The 16,967-nt window shown below is 40.2% G+C and overlaps 1 protein-coding gene across 5 annotated transcripts in view; it reads right to left on the bottom strand.

Annotated features, from left to right (window-relative positions):
- Positions 1-16,967, bottom strand: part of AFG2A (AFG2 AAA ATPase homolog A) — a 332,309-nt gene that overhangs the window by 13,538 nt on the left and 301,804 nt on the right. Inside the window, exon 16 of one of the 5 annotated variants that reach the window (XM_070770146.1) lies at positions 15,030-15,104. The exons of the other annotated variants lie outside the window; for them this stretch is intronic. Within the exon in view, the coding sequence (XP_070626247.1) occupies positions 15,063-15,104 (42 nt within the window). The 3' untranslated portion in view covers positions 15,030-15,062. The remainder of the gene's footprint in view (positions 1-15,029; positions 15,105-16,967) is intronic. 5 annotated transcript variants of the gene reach the window in all.

Genomic DNA, 16,967 nt, shown 5'->3' on the forward strand with positions numbered 1-16,967 from the left:
ACGATGGTGTCATCACTCACCTAGAACCAGACATCCTGGAATGCAAAGTTGAATGGGCCTTAGGAAGCATCACTATGAACAAAACTAGTGGAGGTGATGGAATTCCAGTTGAACTATTTCAAATCCTAAAAGATGATGCTGTGAAAGTGCTGCACTCAATATGCCAACAAATTTGGAAAACTCAGCAGAGGCCACAGGCCTGGAAAAGGTCAGTTTTCATTCCAATCTCGAAGAAGGCAATGCCAAAGAATGCCAAACTACTACACAATTGCACTCATCTAACACGCTAGTAAAGTAACGCTCAAAATTCTCCAAGCTAGGTTTCAAGAGTCCATGAACTGAGAAATTCCAAATGTACAAGCTGGATTTAGAAAAGGCAGAGGATCAAATTGTCAACATCTGCTAGATCATAGAAAAAGCAAGCGAATTCCAGAAAAACATCCACTTCTGCTTCACTGACTACACTGAAGTCTTTGACTGTGTGGATCACAACAAACTGTGGAAAATTCTTCAAGAGATGGGAATACCAGAACACCTTACCTGCCTCCTGAGAAATCTGTATGCAGGTCAAGAAGCAACAGTTAGAACCGGACATGGAATAATGGATTGGTTCCAAATTGGGAAAGGAGTACATGAAGGCTGAATATTGTCACCCTGCTTATTTAACTTTAATGCAGAGTACATCATGAGAAATGCTGGGCTGGATGAAGCACAAGCTAGAATCAAGATTGCCGGGAGAAATATCAATAGCCTCAGATATGTACATAACACCACCCTTATGGCAAAAAGCTAAGAGGAATTAAAGAGCCTCTTGAGGAAGGTGGAAGAGGAGCGTTTAAAAGCTGACTTAAAACTCAAGATTCAAAAAATGAAGATGATGGCATCTGGTCCCATCACTTCATGGCAAATAGGGAAACGAAGGAAACAGTGACAGACTTTCTTTTCTTGGGCTCCAAAATCACTGCAGATGTTGACTGCAGCCATGAAATTAAAAGAAAAGCTATGACCAACCTAGACAGCATGTTAAAAAGCAGAGACATTACTTTGCCGACAAAGGTCCATCTAGTCAAAACTATGGTTTTTCCAGTAGTCATATATGGATGTGGGAGCTGGACCATAAAGAAGGCTGAACCCCAAAGAATTGATGCTTTTGAACTATGATGTTAGAGAAGACTCTTGAGAGTCCCTTGGACTGCAAGGAGTCAAACCAGTCAATCCTAAAGGAAATCAATTCCAAATATTCATTGGAGGGACTGATGCTGAAGCCCCAGTACTTTGGCCACCTGATTCGAAGAGCCAACTCATTGGAAAAGACCCTGATGCTAGGAAAGACTGAAGGCAGGAGAACAGGACGACAGAGGATGAGATGGTTGAATAGCATCACCGACTCAATGGACACGAGTTTGAGCAAGCTCCAGGAGATGGTGAAGGATGGGAAGCCTGGTGTGCTGCAGTCCATGGAGTCGCAGAGAGTCAGACATGGCTGAGCGACTGAACAACAATAACAAATTCCAGAACAGAGAGAAAAGGGAAAGAACTGAGCAAGAGAGATGGGAGGAGGGCCAGTCTTTTTAATGGAGTCAAAAGGCAGCAGCCACAGTACACAGTTGTGCCTTGGACCTATACCTAATACACATGCATTTGTTGAACTGAATTGGGCAGTTCCTTAACTAACAAGTTTTTCAAAAGTGTATGTTATACACGAATTTCTAATATTTGGCCAATATTCTGTAATATTTTTACTTAAGTCTATCATGACCCAGACTTTGTCAGTTATAGTTAAGTTTTTGGAATGATAAACTCAGTAGGAAAAATTAGTTAACACTGATGTATGTTCATTTTAAGCAAATGTTTTGGTCTGGGGCCTAACTTTGAATCTAATTCTCTCCTTAGAAGTGATATAGATCAGAAATTTTAGCGAGAATACAAGTATGCCTGTTATTTTGTGGGATGCTTTCTTAGGTATCAAAATTTGTTAATTGAGAAAGAGTCCCCCAAATTTACCAACAATGCAGTAATATATATTGGTTTAGATAACTGAAATGGAAGATTTGTTTTAACAAATTGTGCCAAAGTTTATTGCCTCACTTGGTAAAAGTAACCTGGCATCAATTCATTACTGAAGGATTTCCTTTTCTGTATTGAGCTTGGAGAGGTGAGGTCTTTTCAGATAAATTCGCTATTAAGAATACACCTCTCTATTCAGGAATGAATCCTATAGAAGCTGAGAAGAAGGGCCTTCAATTTAAACTAGGACCTTTCTTATTACTGTCTCTGAAGCTTTAAGGAAACTTAACGAATGTGTGTACATGTATGGATATCTCTACAGTGTACACGGGGACCACACAGCTCATCATTCTGCTGGTTTCACTTTCAAAATCAGAGTCTGGACTGTTTCAGTGATGGGGGAATTCAGATGAATTCTTCCCATGGGGCCACAGAAGAATCTCACTGAGAAGTGTGGACCAATACACGAATTTGAGTCACAGACTGTCTGGAATGTTGAACTAACCTGTTTAGAAAGAACACTCTTAGCACTTAGACGCTTTAACATCTTTGGCAAAGAGGATTTTGGAAGCTTTCCCCTAATCCCTTCACCATCTTGTCATCTTTCCCCATAGGCTGCAGACTACATCATTTAAATGAATTATTAGCCAATTACCAATAAGGTTGTTTTTGCCATTATGTTGTAAAAGCAAAATGTTTTGGCCGACTCCGTAAAGCTGAGAGTGTATGTTCTGTGTTCCTTTTCAGTTTTGACTAAAAAATTAATACCCAGACTTTAAAAATACATATGTGCTTTGCTGAAAGGTGAAAACAGTCTCTATTTGAGTAAGTGCGTAAACAAGACCAAAAAAGCCTCAGATCTCACTGTCAGAGTGATTAAGATAGGTTGTATTTCAGTGTCCATGACACTCATTTATTTGGTGCCAACATGTTACAAATCCTCTTTCCATTTGTTCAGCAGTCATAACATTTCTATCAGATATCTGAAAAATAGCAAAATAAATAGGAAATCTCTGTATGAAAGATTTAGGCATATTTGAGATGAACTCCTAAAAGGTAGGAAAGGAAAAGATTTTCATGAAAATGTTTACAAATCCTCAAAACAAAGTCAAAGAAGAAAATAGTAACTGTATTCAACTGCAGGAAAAAAAAAAACAACACTCAGCAATATCAGCAAAGGGACATATGAGTATGAATTTTCCTGCTACGCTTGCCCTCTGAAAAAGCAGTGCCTTTAGAACAACAATACAGCAATAACTGGATTACGTGAGACAACTCCTCTTGCGAGGGGTGTGGGGAAGCAACTTCCCAGGATGAGAGGGCTCTTGACCATTGAACCTTGGGAAATCTAATTACCTCACTTTTAAATGCAAAAGGGCAAAAGAGGCAATTGTGCAGAATTTTGAATGCCACGAAGAATAAGAACAATGTCTTACTTCACTGAGGAAAAAAAAAAAAAAAAAAAGAAACCTCTTACACATAGCCTATGGTTCTTTCCCCCAGTCCACGAGACAAGAAGAGTTTAAACAGGTGGCTCAGCTTTGTAAAACAGAAAGAGGCATATTGCGAAAATTAAAACCAACATGGTTTCTAAACAGGCGGCAGCATTTTTTAACTGATGTTGTTAAGACTGACCGTCAAGGCAAAAACTGTTTACCAAAAACTAATCAACAGGAAGGAAAGCTTGAAAATGCTGGGCACTTATTTCGGGTACTTGTTTGTCCTGGGCTGTAGCCCTCCCGTTTTCTTCAGAGTCACAGCAGCACGACCTGCCTTCCTGGGGCCCTGAAAAACAGGAGCCCAACAGCAACTTCAAGCACAGTCCCCTCCATTCCAGATAAGGCTGGGGTAGTATGTGCACGCCTGTTCTACTGGCTGTAAAAGAATGAAGACAATGACAACAGGAACACTGGCCTTGAGTGGCAGGTGAGGTCAAGAAGAAGGGACACGGCTGCATGCAGGCCTGTGGAGCTGGCCTGGAGCTGCTCACCTCCAACAGGGACGCTGAAATCCTAAGGCAACTGTCACCACTAAACTCCCAACTACCTCTCAGAGATTATCTGTATCCTCCAAAAGTGGAAGAGTAACACATTTCTGACAGTGGCCTAAACAACCAACTCAAGTTCTGTTTGCTTCCCATCACCCCAACCTGTGGGCCCAGAGTGTGTACTCAGGTCTGTGGAGAAACTTTGTCAGTGATTTTAAATGTGGGGGAAGAGGAGGCTTATTTATAGGGTGACCTCAGATAATGAGAAAAGCGGCTCTGCAGCGCTGGGTTCCTTTACCTGATTTAATCAGCGCCTGTCAGGGTTGCTTTTCTAAAAGTTTAGAGGGAAACTACACCTGCGTCCTGGGGACAGTAATCTATGGGTGCAAGGAGATGGCCATGCAGCAGTTTCTTGCCTGAGTAGGTGAACTGCACGGTGCAGAGCTGACTACTGTGGGGGAACCCGGGCTGCCGGAGACGCCCCTCCAGCCCTTTTTCGGGCAACTACCCGCCGAGTCCACGCTGAGGCGGCGCTCCCCTCTCCCCCGGCTCCTGCTGTTTGGAACCAAGAAAGCTTGCCTTCCAGTGAGGCCTAAATGTGCTTTTCAGCTTCTTTGTATTTCAAGTGTACTAAATAGCTTTAAAGAATCCACCAAAAGAAATGGGCTGCAGTGCTTTAAAACGACGTCTTAGGTATTTTCAAGAAAGTGGTTTTGTTAAAAGCATCGTCTGTGTGGAACACCTGTGACCTGTTGAGCTTAATTGGGCTGCAGCTGGCGCTGACTGTGGCGCGGGCGGCGGGGGGACATTGTGTGCGCTCGGCTCCCCGCCCCCTCGCTTTTCTTTTCACTTTCAGAGTCCGCGACCTCCTTCCCCTGTGTGTCTGAGGGATTAGGAACCCAGTAGAGAGTGGTGTCCCGCTGTTCGCGAATAGCCTGCCACTGGAGGTGCTTCAAGGAGGAGGCTACCTGGGAGATTATGTACTACTGCAAGGCCGAGGGCCATTCTCCCGGGTCCATTGAGACGCGGTGAAAGGTGGCTGAATGGCCGCGCCTGAAAAATGTGACTGAAGGGCACGCAGCGGGCTCCTGGCCGCGGAGCAGCAGATGGAGTCTGACTGTCACAGGCACAAACGGCCAGGGGTGCCCCAAACGGCCAAGAACGCAGATCAGAGCCGAAAACGGGGCCAGTCGAGGAAGGGAATTCCAGGGAAGCCGGTGGCATTGATTTAAAGTTCTTCACAATTCACCTCACAGATAAACTTTTACTTGCGGATGCTAGAGGTGAGAATTTTGGAGGGCCAATTTCAGATTTAAGGAATCGTACAATCCCTTGGATTGTATGCAAAATAGGCTTTATGATGCAACTTCATCTGGAACTGTTAAAGTGAAAACTATCTAGAGTGCCATGCAGAGTACTGAATCAAAAGAAAATGAGGTCTGTAAGGACATGTAAAAAGTCTAATGATATTAGAGCAGGGGGGAAAACTCCTTGATTGCTTAATTTTGCTGATTTAAAGTTATTATGAGATCTCTGAAATATATAGCTGAGTGTACATCCAATCATTATTATTTGCGTGGAGAAACCCATAATAGTTTTTGATTTTGAAAGATTTACAAATGAATTGACCATCCCACAGGGGTAAAGACTGAGGGTTTTTATTCTTACTGTTTCTGCAACCATCTGCAGCTATGGGAATTTGAAATGTTTCTAACATTAATTGGGACGGCGGAGCCTGGTGGGCTGCCGTCTATGGGGTCGCACAGAGTCGGACACGACTGAAGTGACTTAGAAGCAGCAGCAGCAACAAGTTAAAAAGGAGTATTTTTAGTTTTGAAAAGAACACACCAACTGGTATGGCTATAGAGAGAACATAAGAAGCCCAGTGGTAGAGAAGGAGAGGGGTGAGAAGGTAAACAGATGCTGGGAACCTTCCATTCATTCATTCATTCATTCAAGAAATCTTTATTGACCACCTACAAGGTTCCAGGCCCTGGGGAACAGAGTCGTGAAGAAAACAAAGTCCTGCTTTCAGGGAACAAGGCTGTGGAAAGTACTGGTTAACGTACCTACTCCGTCAAGGTTCAGTGTGAATGTTTCCACTGAGCGGCACCCTCAGCAGCAACTTCACTCCCTCCCCACACTCGGTTGCCCGTCTTGTGTTCTGGAAGCAAGCTGTACTACCATGCAGTTATCTCACAGTGGTCAGGACAGAGTTACTAGTAGTAAATGTCTATTTCCCTCACTAGATGAGAAGGCCCATGAAGGCTGGCAGCCTTGGCCCTGCTGCGCTCCCCCAAAATATCAAGTTAGCATGTCCCTTAACCCCTGGGAGTCTACGAAAAGGGCTACTGCTGAGCTATCTCTGAACAGAGAGAGAGAGAGTAGCGTTTACATTTTGTTTTGTTTTAAATACACACAAACACAGCTCCTGCTGTGACAACTGCAGCCAAAATAACTGTCTACTCTGGACTAAAAAAGTAGTATTGTCTGGAGCACAGTGGATCATCTGAGGTGTGTATCTGTGAACCCTTGGGGGGTGGTGGGGGGGTTGCTGATGACAAGTTATGCCTGGAAAGCTATTAAGGCCCTGGAAGAGGTACCTAACTGGGTACAAAGCATTTAGGAATGGGAGTGCTTGGGCCCAGGCAAAGAGCATGCCAAGAGATAGTCAAGAAAGGAAAGAGCGAACAAAGTTCAGCTAGCATACCCCCAACCCCGCCTCTGCCCGCCACCCCATGTCTGAAGGGTCAGATCCTCCGGACCAGGGTTGTGGAGCTTGGGAAGCAGTGGCTGGGGGAGGGAGGAGGTAAGCAGGGGGTATTCAGCCAGTTTTAATAGACCCTGTGTTTCATCATCTGTCAACTGTCTTCGCTGCCAACTCCCACACCATGCCCCACCAACACATGCAGAAAAGTGCCTCCTTTGAAACTCCAGAGCTTCGGGAATGCCTCAGGTATTCTTCCTTGGATCTTGTCTACCTTGAGATTCTGGACCCTGACTATGGAATGGAATACTTGGAAGTCAGAACTTTTTACATCCTCTTTTTTATTTGAGATATAACTGACATAAAACATTTTATTAGTTTTACTTGTACAACATAATGGTTCACTATGTGTCTATAATGTAAAATAATCATAGTTATAAATTTCTTTGTCTTGTGATGAGAACTTTTAAGATCTGCTCTTTTTGCAATTTTTAAATACACAATACAGTGTCATTAACAGTCACCAGGCTGTACATAACATCCCCAGGACTAACTTATTTCATAAGTGGAAGTTTTTTACTTTTTGATCATCTTCAGCCATTTCACCCACCCTACACCCAGTCTTGACTTAAATGAGCTCATTTCTCCTTTCTCACTCTCAGAGTCATTTGAAAGAGTATGCTATAATGATAATGGCTATCTGTGTTAAACAGAGAAAAATGCCTGACAATAGTTAGCTAGCTAAGGGGCATATGAAGTTAGGTTCCAGGGAGCAAACACTATGTTAAATATACCATTAGCTCATGACAGGGAGTGAGAAGACATGATTATTCACACTTCTTTTACAGATGTCATTCTCATTTACAGTAGTACTGTCCTGATAGAAAAGAAAGCTCTTCTTTCCCAGTAGCATGTAAATAAATAAAAATGGATTTGTACTGGGACTTCCCCTGGTGGTCCAGTGGCTAGGACTCTGTGCTGCCAATCAGGGGACCTGGGTTCAATCCCTGGTCAGGGAACTAGGCCCCACCTGGTACAGCTAAGACCCGGCATAGCCAAAGTAAATTAATATTTTTTTAAAAGGATCCATATTAAATGATATCACCATCAGATAAGCTATTCTAGAACACCTAACAGTATATATTCACATATCTTCTCTACTTTTACATTAAAAAAATTTTTTTTTAGTTGTTAGTATCATTTATTTACTTATTTTTGACCATGCCATGCAGCATGTGGGATCTTAGTTGCCCTACCAGGGATTGAACCTGAGCCCCCTGCATTGGATATATAGAGTCTTAACCACTGGACCACCAGGGAAGTCCTTCTACTTTTACATTTTAAGGTGATCTCTGTTTCCTCTGACGGATAATACTTGTGTGGCTTATGAGCCATTTGCTTAGAAGCTCATATTATATCCTTTTAAACTCACATAATTATAAATCAACATTGTCTTATTTGTAACATGAATTGGATGCTATTTCAAGTATTACTTCATCAGCTTTGTGTGTTTATTGGCTACATAAGAATGATTCTTAACCTAGGGTCCTTGGATAGCTAGATGGGTCTAAGAACATACTGAGACCTATGAAAATGTGTATGTAGAGAGACAGTTCAAGCTTTCATCATATAAAAGAAGGAACCCCAAACAGGTTAAGAACTACCACTCTACAGTAACTACAATTTAAACCTTCTTAAGTCCCATGAATGCTTCATAATAGTATCTGTTTTCCCCTTTCCAGATGACTTAGGGCAGAATGCAGTTGGGGTAGAACTGCCACAGCTGGAGCACAGGAGTTCTGCAGTGGTCAATCACAGTAAAGACAAGGAGTTCGTACTTTCTTAGACCTCCTCTTGTGCCCAGAACAATTCTACAGCTGCCTCTAGGTGTAACTAAATGCTTCTTTAGGTCTTTATTTACATGAAGAGGAACTAGACTTCTATTTCATTTATTACAAAAAAAAAAGTTAGGATAATAAGACACTAAGACAGCAAATTTAAGCACATTAGTTAAGGAATGCAAAACCCAAGTTCCCAAGATAAGATTAGAATTTACAAGTGGCACATATTAACTATGTGTAATTTTAGATAACCTGTAAGTCAGTTTTTAAATTTAAATACATGTAGGTTTTGATGTTTGGTAATAACATCACACACTGGGGTATTTAGAAATTGAAGGACTTGTTTCCTTATCTGAAAAATTATATGGCCTACTGTCTTGCCAGGAGTGAGATGCACTTTGAACTATTTCTTGAATGTCCATTAAAAAGGAAAAAAAAAAAAAAAAAGATCCCTGATTTTACCGATTTAAAAGGCAGTAGTAAGATACAGTGCTTGTCTTTTAACAATTAAAAAATTATATATTTGGCATAACTTAAAGAGAAATTACAAATACTTGTAAGAGCCACATTGGCTAATCATTTTCATTATAGTTACCCTTAATCCAGAAGAAAGTGAAGAATAAAGATGATTCAGTTTATGAAGGCTTTAACCAAAACATTCTTTTTTTTCTCTTCTGATCATTAAGTCCATTACTTAATGGTGTATGAAACTTAAACATTCTTTCTTAACTACTGTTACCCAAACTCTTTTACAGTAATTCTAATGAAAGAATAAGGTTTGTGACAAGTTCAATAATGAAAAGAGCCAGAGACTGAAAAATGTCCATTTGTAAAGGAAAAACTAAAAACTATGAGAAAGGCCATAAAAGCAATCCACAGATATGGAAAAGGTTATGAAAAAGGAAAACAGATCAAACTACCTATTGATAATGAAAAAATAACATCTAACATTTTCTAAACTTTAATGTATTAAATTATCACTTGGTGGGATTGGTTTGTTATCAGAAACACAGTTGTTATACTTAAGGAGCTAATGGTGAAATTTTAAAGCATAGATTATTTGTCTATAATTTTTAAAATCTAAAGATGTAAAATTGAGTGAATTTGACTATGTGTATTTAGAAATCTCATGACTGTATTCATATATTTTACCTCATCATTTTAAACTAACCATCAGCTTTTTCTAACCATAAAAAAAATCTATCATTGGAAAGACAGCAGAAATTTTTTTTTTTTCCCATGGAGATGAGTCAGCTGGACACAAGGGAATACCATACATTGGACTCTATTTTGCAATCTTAGTCAATGTATTCTCTATTATACATGATAAAATATACACATAAAAGGACTCTATAATGTTGTAAAGAGGAGAAAATTGGAGCAAGTGCCAAGAATTTCCTGTTAAGGGCTGTATTTTTTTATTTGGAGATCTAATCACGAAACTTTAGATAGGCTACCTTGATAACAAGAACCTCTGTTTTATTATGCTGGTGTGTGTGCATTCTTAACTGTTCAGTTGTGTCTGACTCTTTGTGATTCCATGGACTATAGCTCACCAGGCTCCTCTGTCCATGGAATTCTCCAGGCAAGAATACTGGAGTGGGTAGCCATTCCTTTCTCCAGGGGATCTTCCTGACCCAGGGATTGAACCTGGATCTCCTGCATTGCAGGTGGATTCTTTACCATCTGAGCCATCAGGGAAGCCCAGTATGCTGGCATCTAACTGTAAATAAACCCATACCATACTTGATACAGTGTGTTCATATATCTTCTGTACATACTTTATAATTACACTGAAGAATGTGAGAGTCACGAGAAATTCTGAGTTATTTTACAGGTCTGTCCTGCTTTCCCCCACCAACTCTTCTCTTTGAGATAAACATATCTACATTCAAACACATACGCACACACATACACACACTCATGTGCAGATGCAATATTAAGTCCACAAGATGTGGCATGAGTTTAAGCACTATATTAAAGTGTGAAGTATATTTTACTATCAGTAGTTCGAAGCCCAGCATTTGTAAATCTTTTAAAATTAACTAGGCTGTTAAGATCCCATCACTCTGGCATCAACCCAGCAGAGCTGTGCCTTTAGCAAAAGAATTCTGTAATAAAACGAGATTTTACATGCTGAAACAAAGTATTTTAAAACACCTTTTTGCCTATTTCTCATTTTAGTGCTATCTGTGCAATTTAAAACCCACACATACATATACAAATGTTCCCATGGAAGATTATGCTCAATTTTGGGTTAACCTCAAAATTACTTTTTGTATCAACCTTTTAATGAACACTTTTATTTTCTTTAAGAAGAAACCCAAGTCCGGAAAAGACTTTAAAATATGTATTTTTTAATTGCCATAACAAATACAACCAAGCTAACCTTAATCAAAGGGGACTCATGAATACTGTTCACACTCCATATATGAATACCTCTCAGTAAGGCAGATAAAATTCTGCCTCAGCTTCTCTATGTTTCCAAATATGAACAATCATTTGTGACATCTGGTGTAGATTAGTCCTTGACTGCTAGGCATAGAAACTCAATTTGCATCAAAGGGGAAATTTATTATAATGCTATTATTGGGTCTAATGGAACCAGAGGACAGTAGTGTAGCTGGGCCTCAGTAGTCCAACCGGGACCAGGCACTCATTCTCTCATATTTTTGATCTCCTCACTCACTAGAGTGGTTTTTTAAACATGGTTGAAAACACAGCAACACACAGTGTCTATGTTTTATATCTTACAGATTTAGCCACAAGAAAGTCATTTTCTCATTCCACTAACCAAAACTCCTATGGCAAGTCTCTGAAGGGCTTAGCCCAGTCACTGTGGGTATTATGATGGGGTCAAAGTGAGGTAGATCATTTCCTCTGCACCATTATCAACCGTGTGTGTGTTCTCATGTTGTGATAACGTGACAACTCTGTAGTTTTTTGTGGGGAGTGAAAATCCTTGGGATCCTGTAAGTATAAGTGACTGGAGGCAAGCCGATGTTGGTTGGTTGAAGGGTGAAAGAGAATGTTAAAGTGTCCTCTGCCCTTATTTATATGCAAACTTGTGTTGCTTATACATTGCTTCAAATGCTGTCTAGCAACACATTACCTCAAAACATTCTGTTGAAAAGCTGCCAAACTGACCTTGCGCCCATCAGTGGACTGGCCCGCCTGCCAGCCATGCTTTCAAAACCAGTGCTCAGTGTGCCTCGGTGCAGTCAGTTGCTTCTAGCTGCTGTTTGCTTAGATCATGCTGCTCACTAGGGGTCCAGGTAACAATCTGGGCTGTACAACAGATTTTTGGATCATCCAAAATATGATACTGATGGAGCTCCAGTGGAGCAATCAGTGTGCAGTATTTATACAAAATATGATGAAGTTGAAAAACCTCAAGGACCAACTTCTTTGGCAATGATTATGGAATCTACAGTAAAAATTAAAGCTATTCTTTTGAGTGATGATTCTAACTGGGTCATGGTGAAAAATAGATGTTATCTTTGTGTTAAATCCATTCTCTTTCTAAGGAACAAGAGAAGTCTCAATGAAAATCAGAAAAGAAAGCAAACAAAAGTTCCACTTCCTTTATGGTGGAAGAGGTCATATAGCTAATAGACGACAAAACTTGAGTCTGGAGCTGTTCAGTTTGGAAGTTTATGGAAATTTTATTTGAAGACAGTTCCTAAATTCAGTTAAACTAGAAATGTGTGTTGACAAGACTTAAGGAGGGGAAGAATGAAATGGACAGTATTCCAAGTTTGAAAAACTTGTACCTATTCTAAGTGTCTGAAAATGATTTTAAGTGTCTTTCACACCAGCTCAATCCCACTTTGTAAACTTGACCAGCTCTTTCTCTTGAGAATAGTGGAGAAAGGGGAAGATAGATGAAATTGAGTCCTTAGTGAGTACTTAAAGAGAGAATAATATATTTTTGCTTTTTTTTTTAAACTAGGGAAAACTCAAACATATACAATAGTAGATTGTGTGTGTGTGTGTAAGTGCTAAGTCGCTTCAGTCACATCTGACTCTTTGCAACCCTATGGCTGACCAGGCTTCACTGTCCATGGGATTTCCAGGCAAGAATACTGGAGTGGGTTGCCATTTCCTTCTGCAGGGGATCTTCCCGACCCAGAGACGGAACCTGCGTCTCCTGCATTGGCAGGCGGTTCTTTACCACTAGCAACACCTGGGAAGCCCTGAGAATAATATATAATGAACTCTCATTCACCTGTTACCCACGTTTACCAATGATAAACTCACAGCCAACCCTATTTTATCTAAACTTTAATCCTTACTCCCAACACTGCACTAAATTTTTTGAAGCAAGTCTCAGAATCATAATATTTAGTCCATAAATATTTCAGCATATATCTCTAAAAGATTTTTTAAAAAGTGTAATGACATCATTATTCCACATTACAAGTAGCAATAATTCCTTAATAAATCAATATTTAGTCAGTGTTAAAATTCTGCCCATTATTCATAAATGTATTCCAGCTAATTTGTTTGAACTGGAATCAAAAGAAGACCTATGCATTGCATTTCATTAATACATCTCATTTCTTCTTTTTTTTTTTTTTTAATATATCTCATTTCTCTCCCTCTTTTTCCTTACAATTCATGTTGGAGAAACTGGATCATATGTCTGATACAGTTTCCCACATTCTTTACTTTCCTGAGCATTTCTGTGGTGTGATTTAGAATGTTCCTCTGTCTCCTTATTTCCTATAAACTCATAATAAGATCTAGAAGCTTGAAAATATTCAGGTTTGATTTTTGGGGACAAATACTTCAAAGATATTAGATTCATATAATGCCTGGCTGTTTCTCTTTTTATGGTTTAGTCACTCATGATTGCCTAAGTCCTTTACTTCACTAGGGCTGCAAAACAGTACTATCACCTTTCTGGTATTCCTTCTTCATTTATTGATTGGGATATATTTATAAAAGGGAAGCTTTCCCATCCCTTTCTTGACATCATCTTAGATAAATGTTAGTATACTCTTCAATTCAATCCTTTCTCTCCCTTAACTTTTCCATTCATCAACTTGTCCAAGAAATCACTTCACAGCTATACTGAGAGCCATTTCTCTTTTCTTTTATAGCTGCATATTTTACTCAACCAGGCCCCAGGTAATGGACATTTGAGTTGTTGCCAGTCCTTTCCTCCCTTATTTATATGTCAATCATAGTCTACAAACAATCAAATGGGAAAAGTAAAGAAGAGTCATCCACCTGGTAAGAAGCTCCTATTCACTGAAGCATGAGTATGATTAAAGAATATTGCTTTCTTAACCACTACTTGTTCAAAATTTTAGAAACAGTGAGTCTTGAAGTCATACTTTCTGGCTCCTGTATTTGCCTCTGTTCTTCCCATTTTTCACCTTGCTTCGCCTTTTAAAGGCCTTCAGCCTCAGCCAGCTCTAGTTATGGCTCGCGTTCTTCACATCTCTAAGTGGCTTCATGCTACAGAACTGATCTGGCTTTTGTCTGAAGCCTGGTGACGGGAACTGTCTCACTTGCAGTCTCTGCCTTCTGGCGATCAACACTGCTGCTACACTAATGTGGTGGTGGCAGAGGCAGCAGCAGAGCTCATGGGGCTGGCAGTGGGGCAATCATGGGCTTAGGAAGTGATAATAGGAAAATCAGGATTCTCATTTATTTTTGTGATTCAGACCAGTGTGGTTCTCCAAATCAATTTTTCATGTACACAGTAATGTCCTGGGACTAGCTCTGAATTCTTGGAAGATCATATGCTTAATATGCCATAGACATTCCTAGTAGAGATATATTATTCTAGGCCCCTAGTTTCTAGCCTTTACTTATCCCCTCTCAAATAAAGAATCTACTCTGTGTCTTCAAACATCATCTCTATGCCAATGCCTTTGAAATGTTTATCTTCAGCTATAAGGCATCCTTCCAAGCCCCTACAACCCAAAGTGTCCCCCATCAGATGTGTCACCTTGATCGGAGAACTGCTTGCTTCACTAACTCATTTTCAAGGATATGCCCTTCATCTTGACAACCAGGCTTGAATCCACTAATAATATAGCCCTTTTTCTTGGCCTGATACCACTTAATCTGACCACCTCTCCTGAATCAGATGTTGATTTACTTGGCATCACGTGCCAATTCTACCCAGAAAGGGCTAACCAATGGGTAAAGTCAGGTTGGAGGGGATTCTTGAATACCCATGCTTTGTCCTTGGATGCAGTCTATGGATAAACACATTAGACAAGATCTTTGTTGGTATGCTAATCAAGTGTGAATATTTGTTAGAACCACTGAATATTTGGGGGAAAAAACAAGCCTAGGAGAAAAAAGATCCCAAATGACATGGCTCCTCTTAGTAGAGAAAGTGATCAGATGTGACAGGGGCCCAAACCACAGCCCAGTAGAAACCCTAATGGGACAACCGTGATACCAGAAGGAATGAGGGCTGCAGTGAGAAGTCATTTCAACTCCTTAGTACCTAGAAGGTGCTTACCGAAAGGGTTAGAACTGTTGATCTTGTGAGGCTCTAGAAAGCAGATCTAGGACCAAGGCTGCAGGAGAGAGGTTTCTGCCCAATAAAAGAAACACATGAATAATTCACAAGCTGCCCAGATGTAGATAGCTCTAAAGATAGTGAGTAAACAATTATTAGTTCAGTTCAGTCGCTCAGTTGTGTCCGACTCTTTGCGACCCTGTGAACTGCAGCATGCCAGGCTTCCCTGTCCATCACCAACTCCTGGAGCTTGCTCAAACTCATGACCATGTGACAGGAATATTATAGATCTTATTCAAATACTGGGAAGAAAGTTTGCTTACATGGTAGAGAAGAACTTTCAGTATGCTACCATCATCAAGTCTACAGTATTCCCTTTACTTGTACTCGCATGCTTAACTGGCCTTTCTGTTTCAACAGTTGTGCTACCTGGGTTCCTAAGAGTAGACCTCCTATTTAATCACTGGATTCCATTCGCTTTTTCCTAAGTCAAGATATGCTGCTGTAATTGCTTCCCCATGCATAATCAATTTCCCCCATCAGCATAACAATATGTTATAATTACTCATTTTAAAAGCATAATCACCTCCCATTTGCTTAATTTTTTTTATGAAGTATGTGTCATGTATGTATTTAGCTTGCTATGCTGGGTCTTAGTTGCGGCATGTGGGATCTAGTTCCTGGACCAGGGATCGAACCACGCCTCCCCCGCCCCTGCCACCCACATTGGGATCGCACAGTCTTAGTCACTAGACCACCAGGAAGTCCCTCCACATCTGCTTTAATCCACCACCAGTGAAACTCCTGGGAATAGCTGTCTTTATTTGCCTTTCTCCACTTCCTCTCCTTCTGTTCTCCCTTAAACTCATTCAAATGAGACTTTTGACCTTCCACTGAACTGCTCTGTCAATAATCCAATGGTCAGTCCTCAGTCCTCAATTAACTTGATCTATCATTTGCTATCAATCACCCCTCCCACTTTCTTCAGCTGGACACTGGAACACCCCCCATTCTCTTCACTCCAGCTATACGGACTTCCTGACTGCTCTTAAACAAGAAAGGCTTACTCTTGTTCAGATCATTTGCTCTTGTTGTTCCCCTTCTGGAATGCTCTTCTTTTGGATAACAAACTGTACAATTCACTTACCTCAGGCTTTGATCCAGTATTACCTTTTTGGTAAGCTCTCCCTGGCCACCTGTATTTAACCTATGGCCTACTCTCTAGGCCTTTTTTCCTTCTCTGCTTTATTTTGCTCCTCCTCTGTTATTGTCATCTAATATATTACATTTTAACTTATTTTGTTGATGTGCTCTTTCTCCTCACAAAAATGGACCCACAAATTGATAGACTTTCATTTAGTATGTTTGCTATTGTGCATCAGTGACTGGTAATTTACTTAATAGTAGGTGCTCAATAAATACATGTTGAATGAATGAGGACACGTCTGATATTTGACTTAATGTTAACTAAAGTTAGGACTTTTATCCTAACAATTTGATTTTTGACCAAATGTGGAATTTATTCCTTAGCATGGGTGCTGTATTTATAACTTTATACTGTATATACTGCTGAGGCAGATTGTTAAAACAAAAACAAAAAAGCCCCATAAAACAACTTAGAACCAATGAACCTCTTGCTCATGCTCCAATCTAGATTCAGTAGAGCAAGCTTTGACTACCATTAATTTGAAGTGTGCTTTTGGCCAGCCTTCCACAAAACGGGGCTGTGCTAAATACCTAGTAACCAAATAAAAACAGTGGAGATTAAGTAGAGATTAGAGCTAAATGGAATGTTAAATAAAGCTCTCAGCTGTGATACCATTTTATATTCCTGAGTGCTTGCAAATAATTCCTGAAAGTACTTGAAATGTAAATTCAGTCTGTCCCTGACCCCATCACTACCCTAACCCAGGGCTCACCCAGGGGTATCCTACACTC

The sequence above is a fragment of the Bos indicus genome, chromosome 17, assembly GCF_029378745.1.
Source record: "Bos indicus isolate NIAB-ARS_2022 breed Sahiwal x Tharparkar chromosome 17, NIAB-ARS_B.indTharparkar_mat_pri_1.0, whole genome shotgun sequence".
In the NCBI taxonomy this organism is placed as follows: Eukaryota; Metazoa; Chordata; class Mammalia; order Artiodactyla; family Bovidae; genus Bos; species Bos indicus.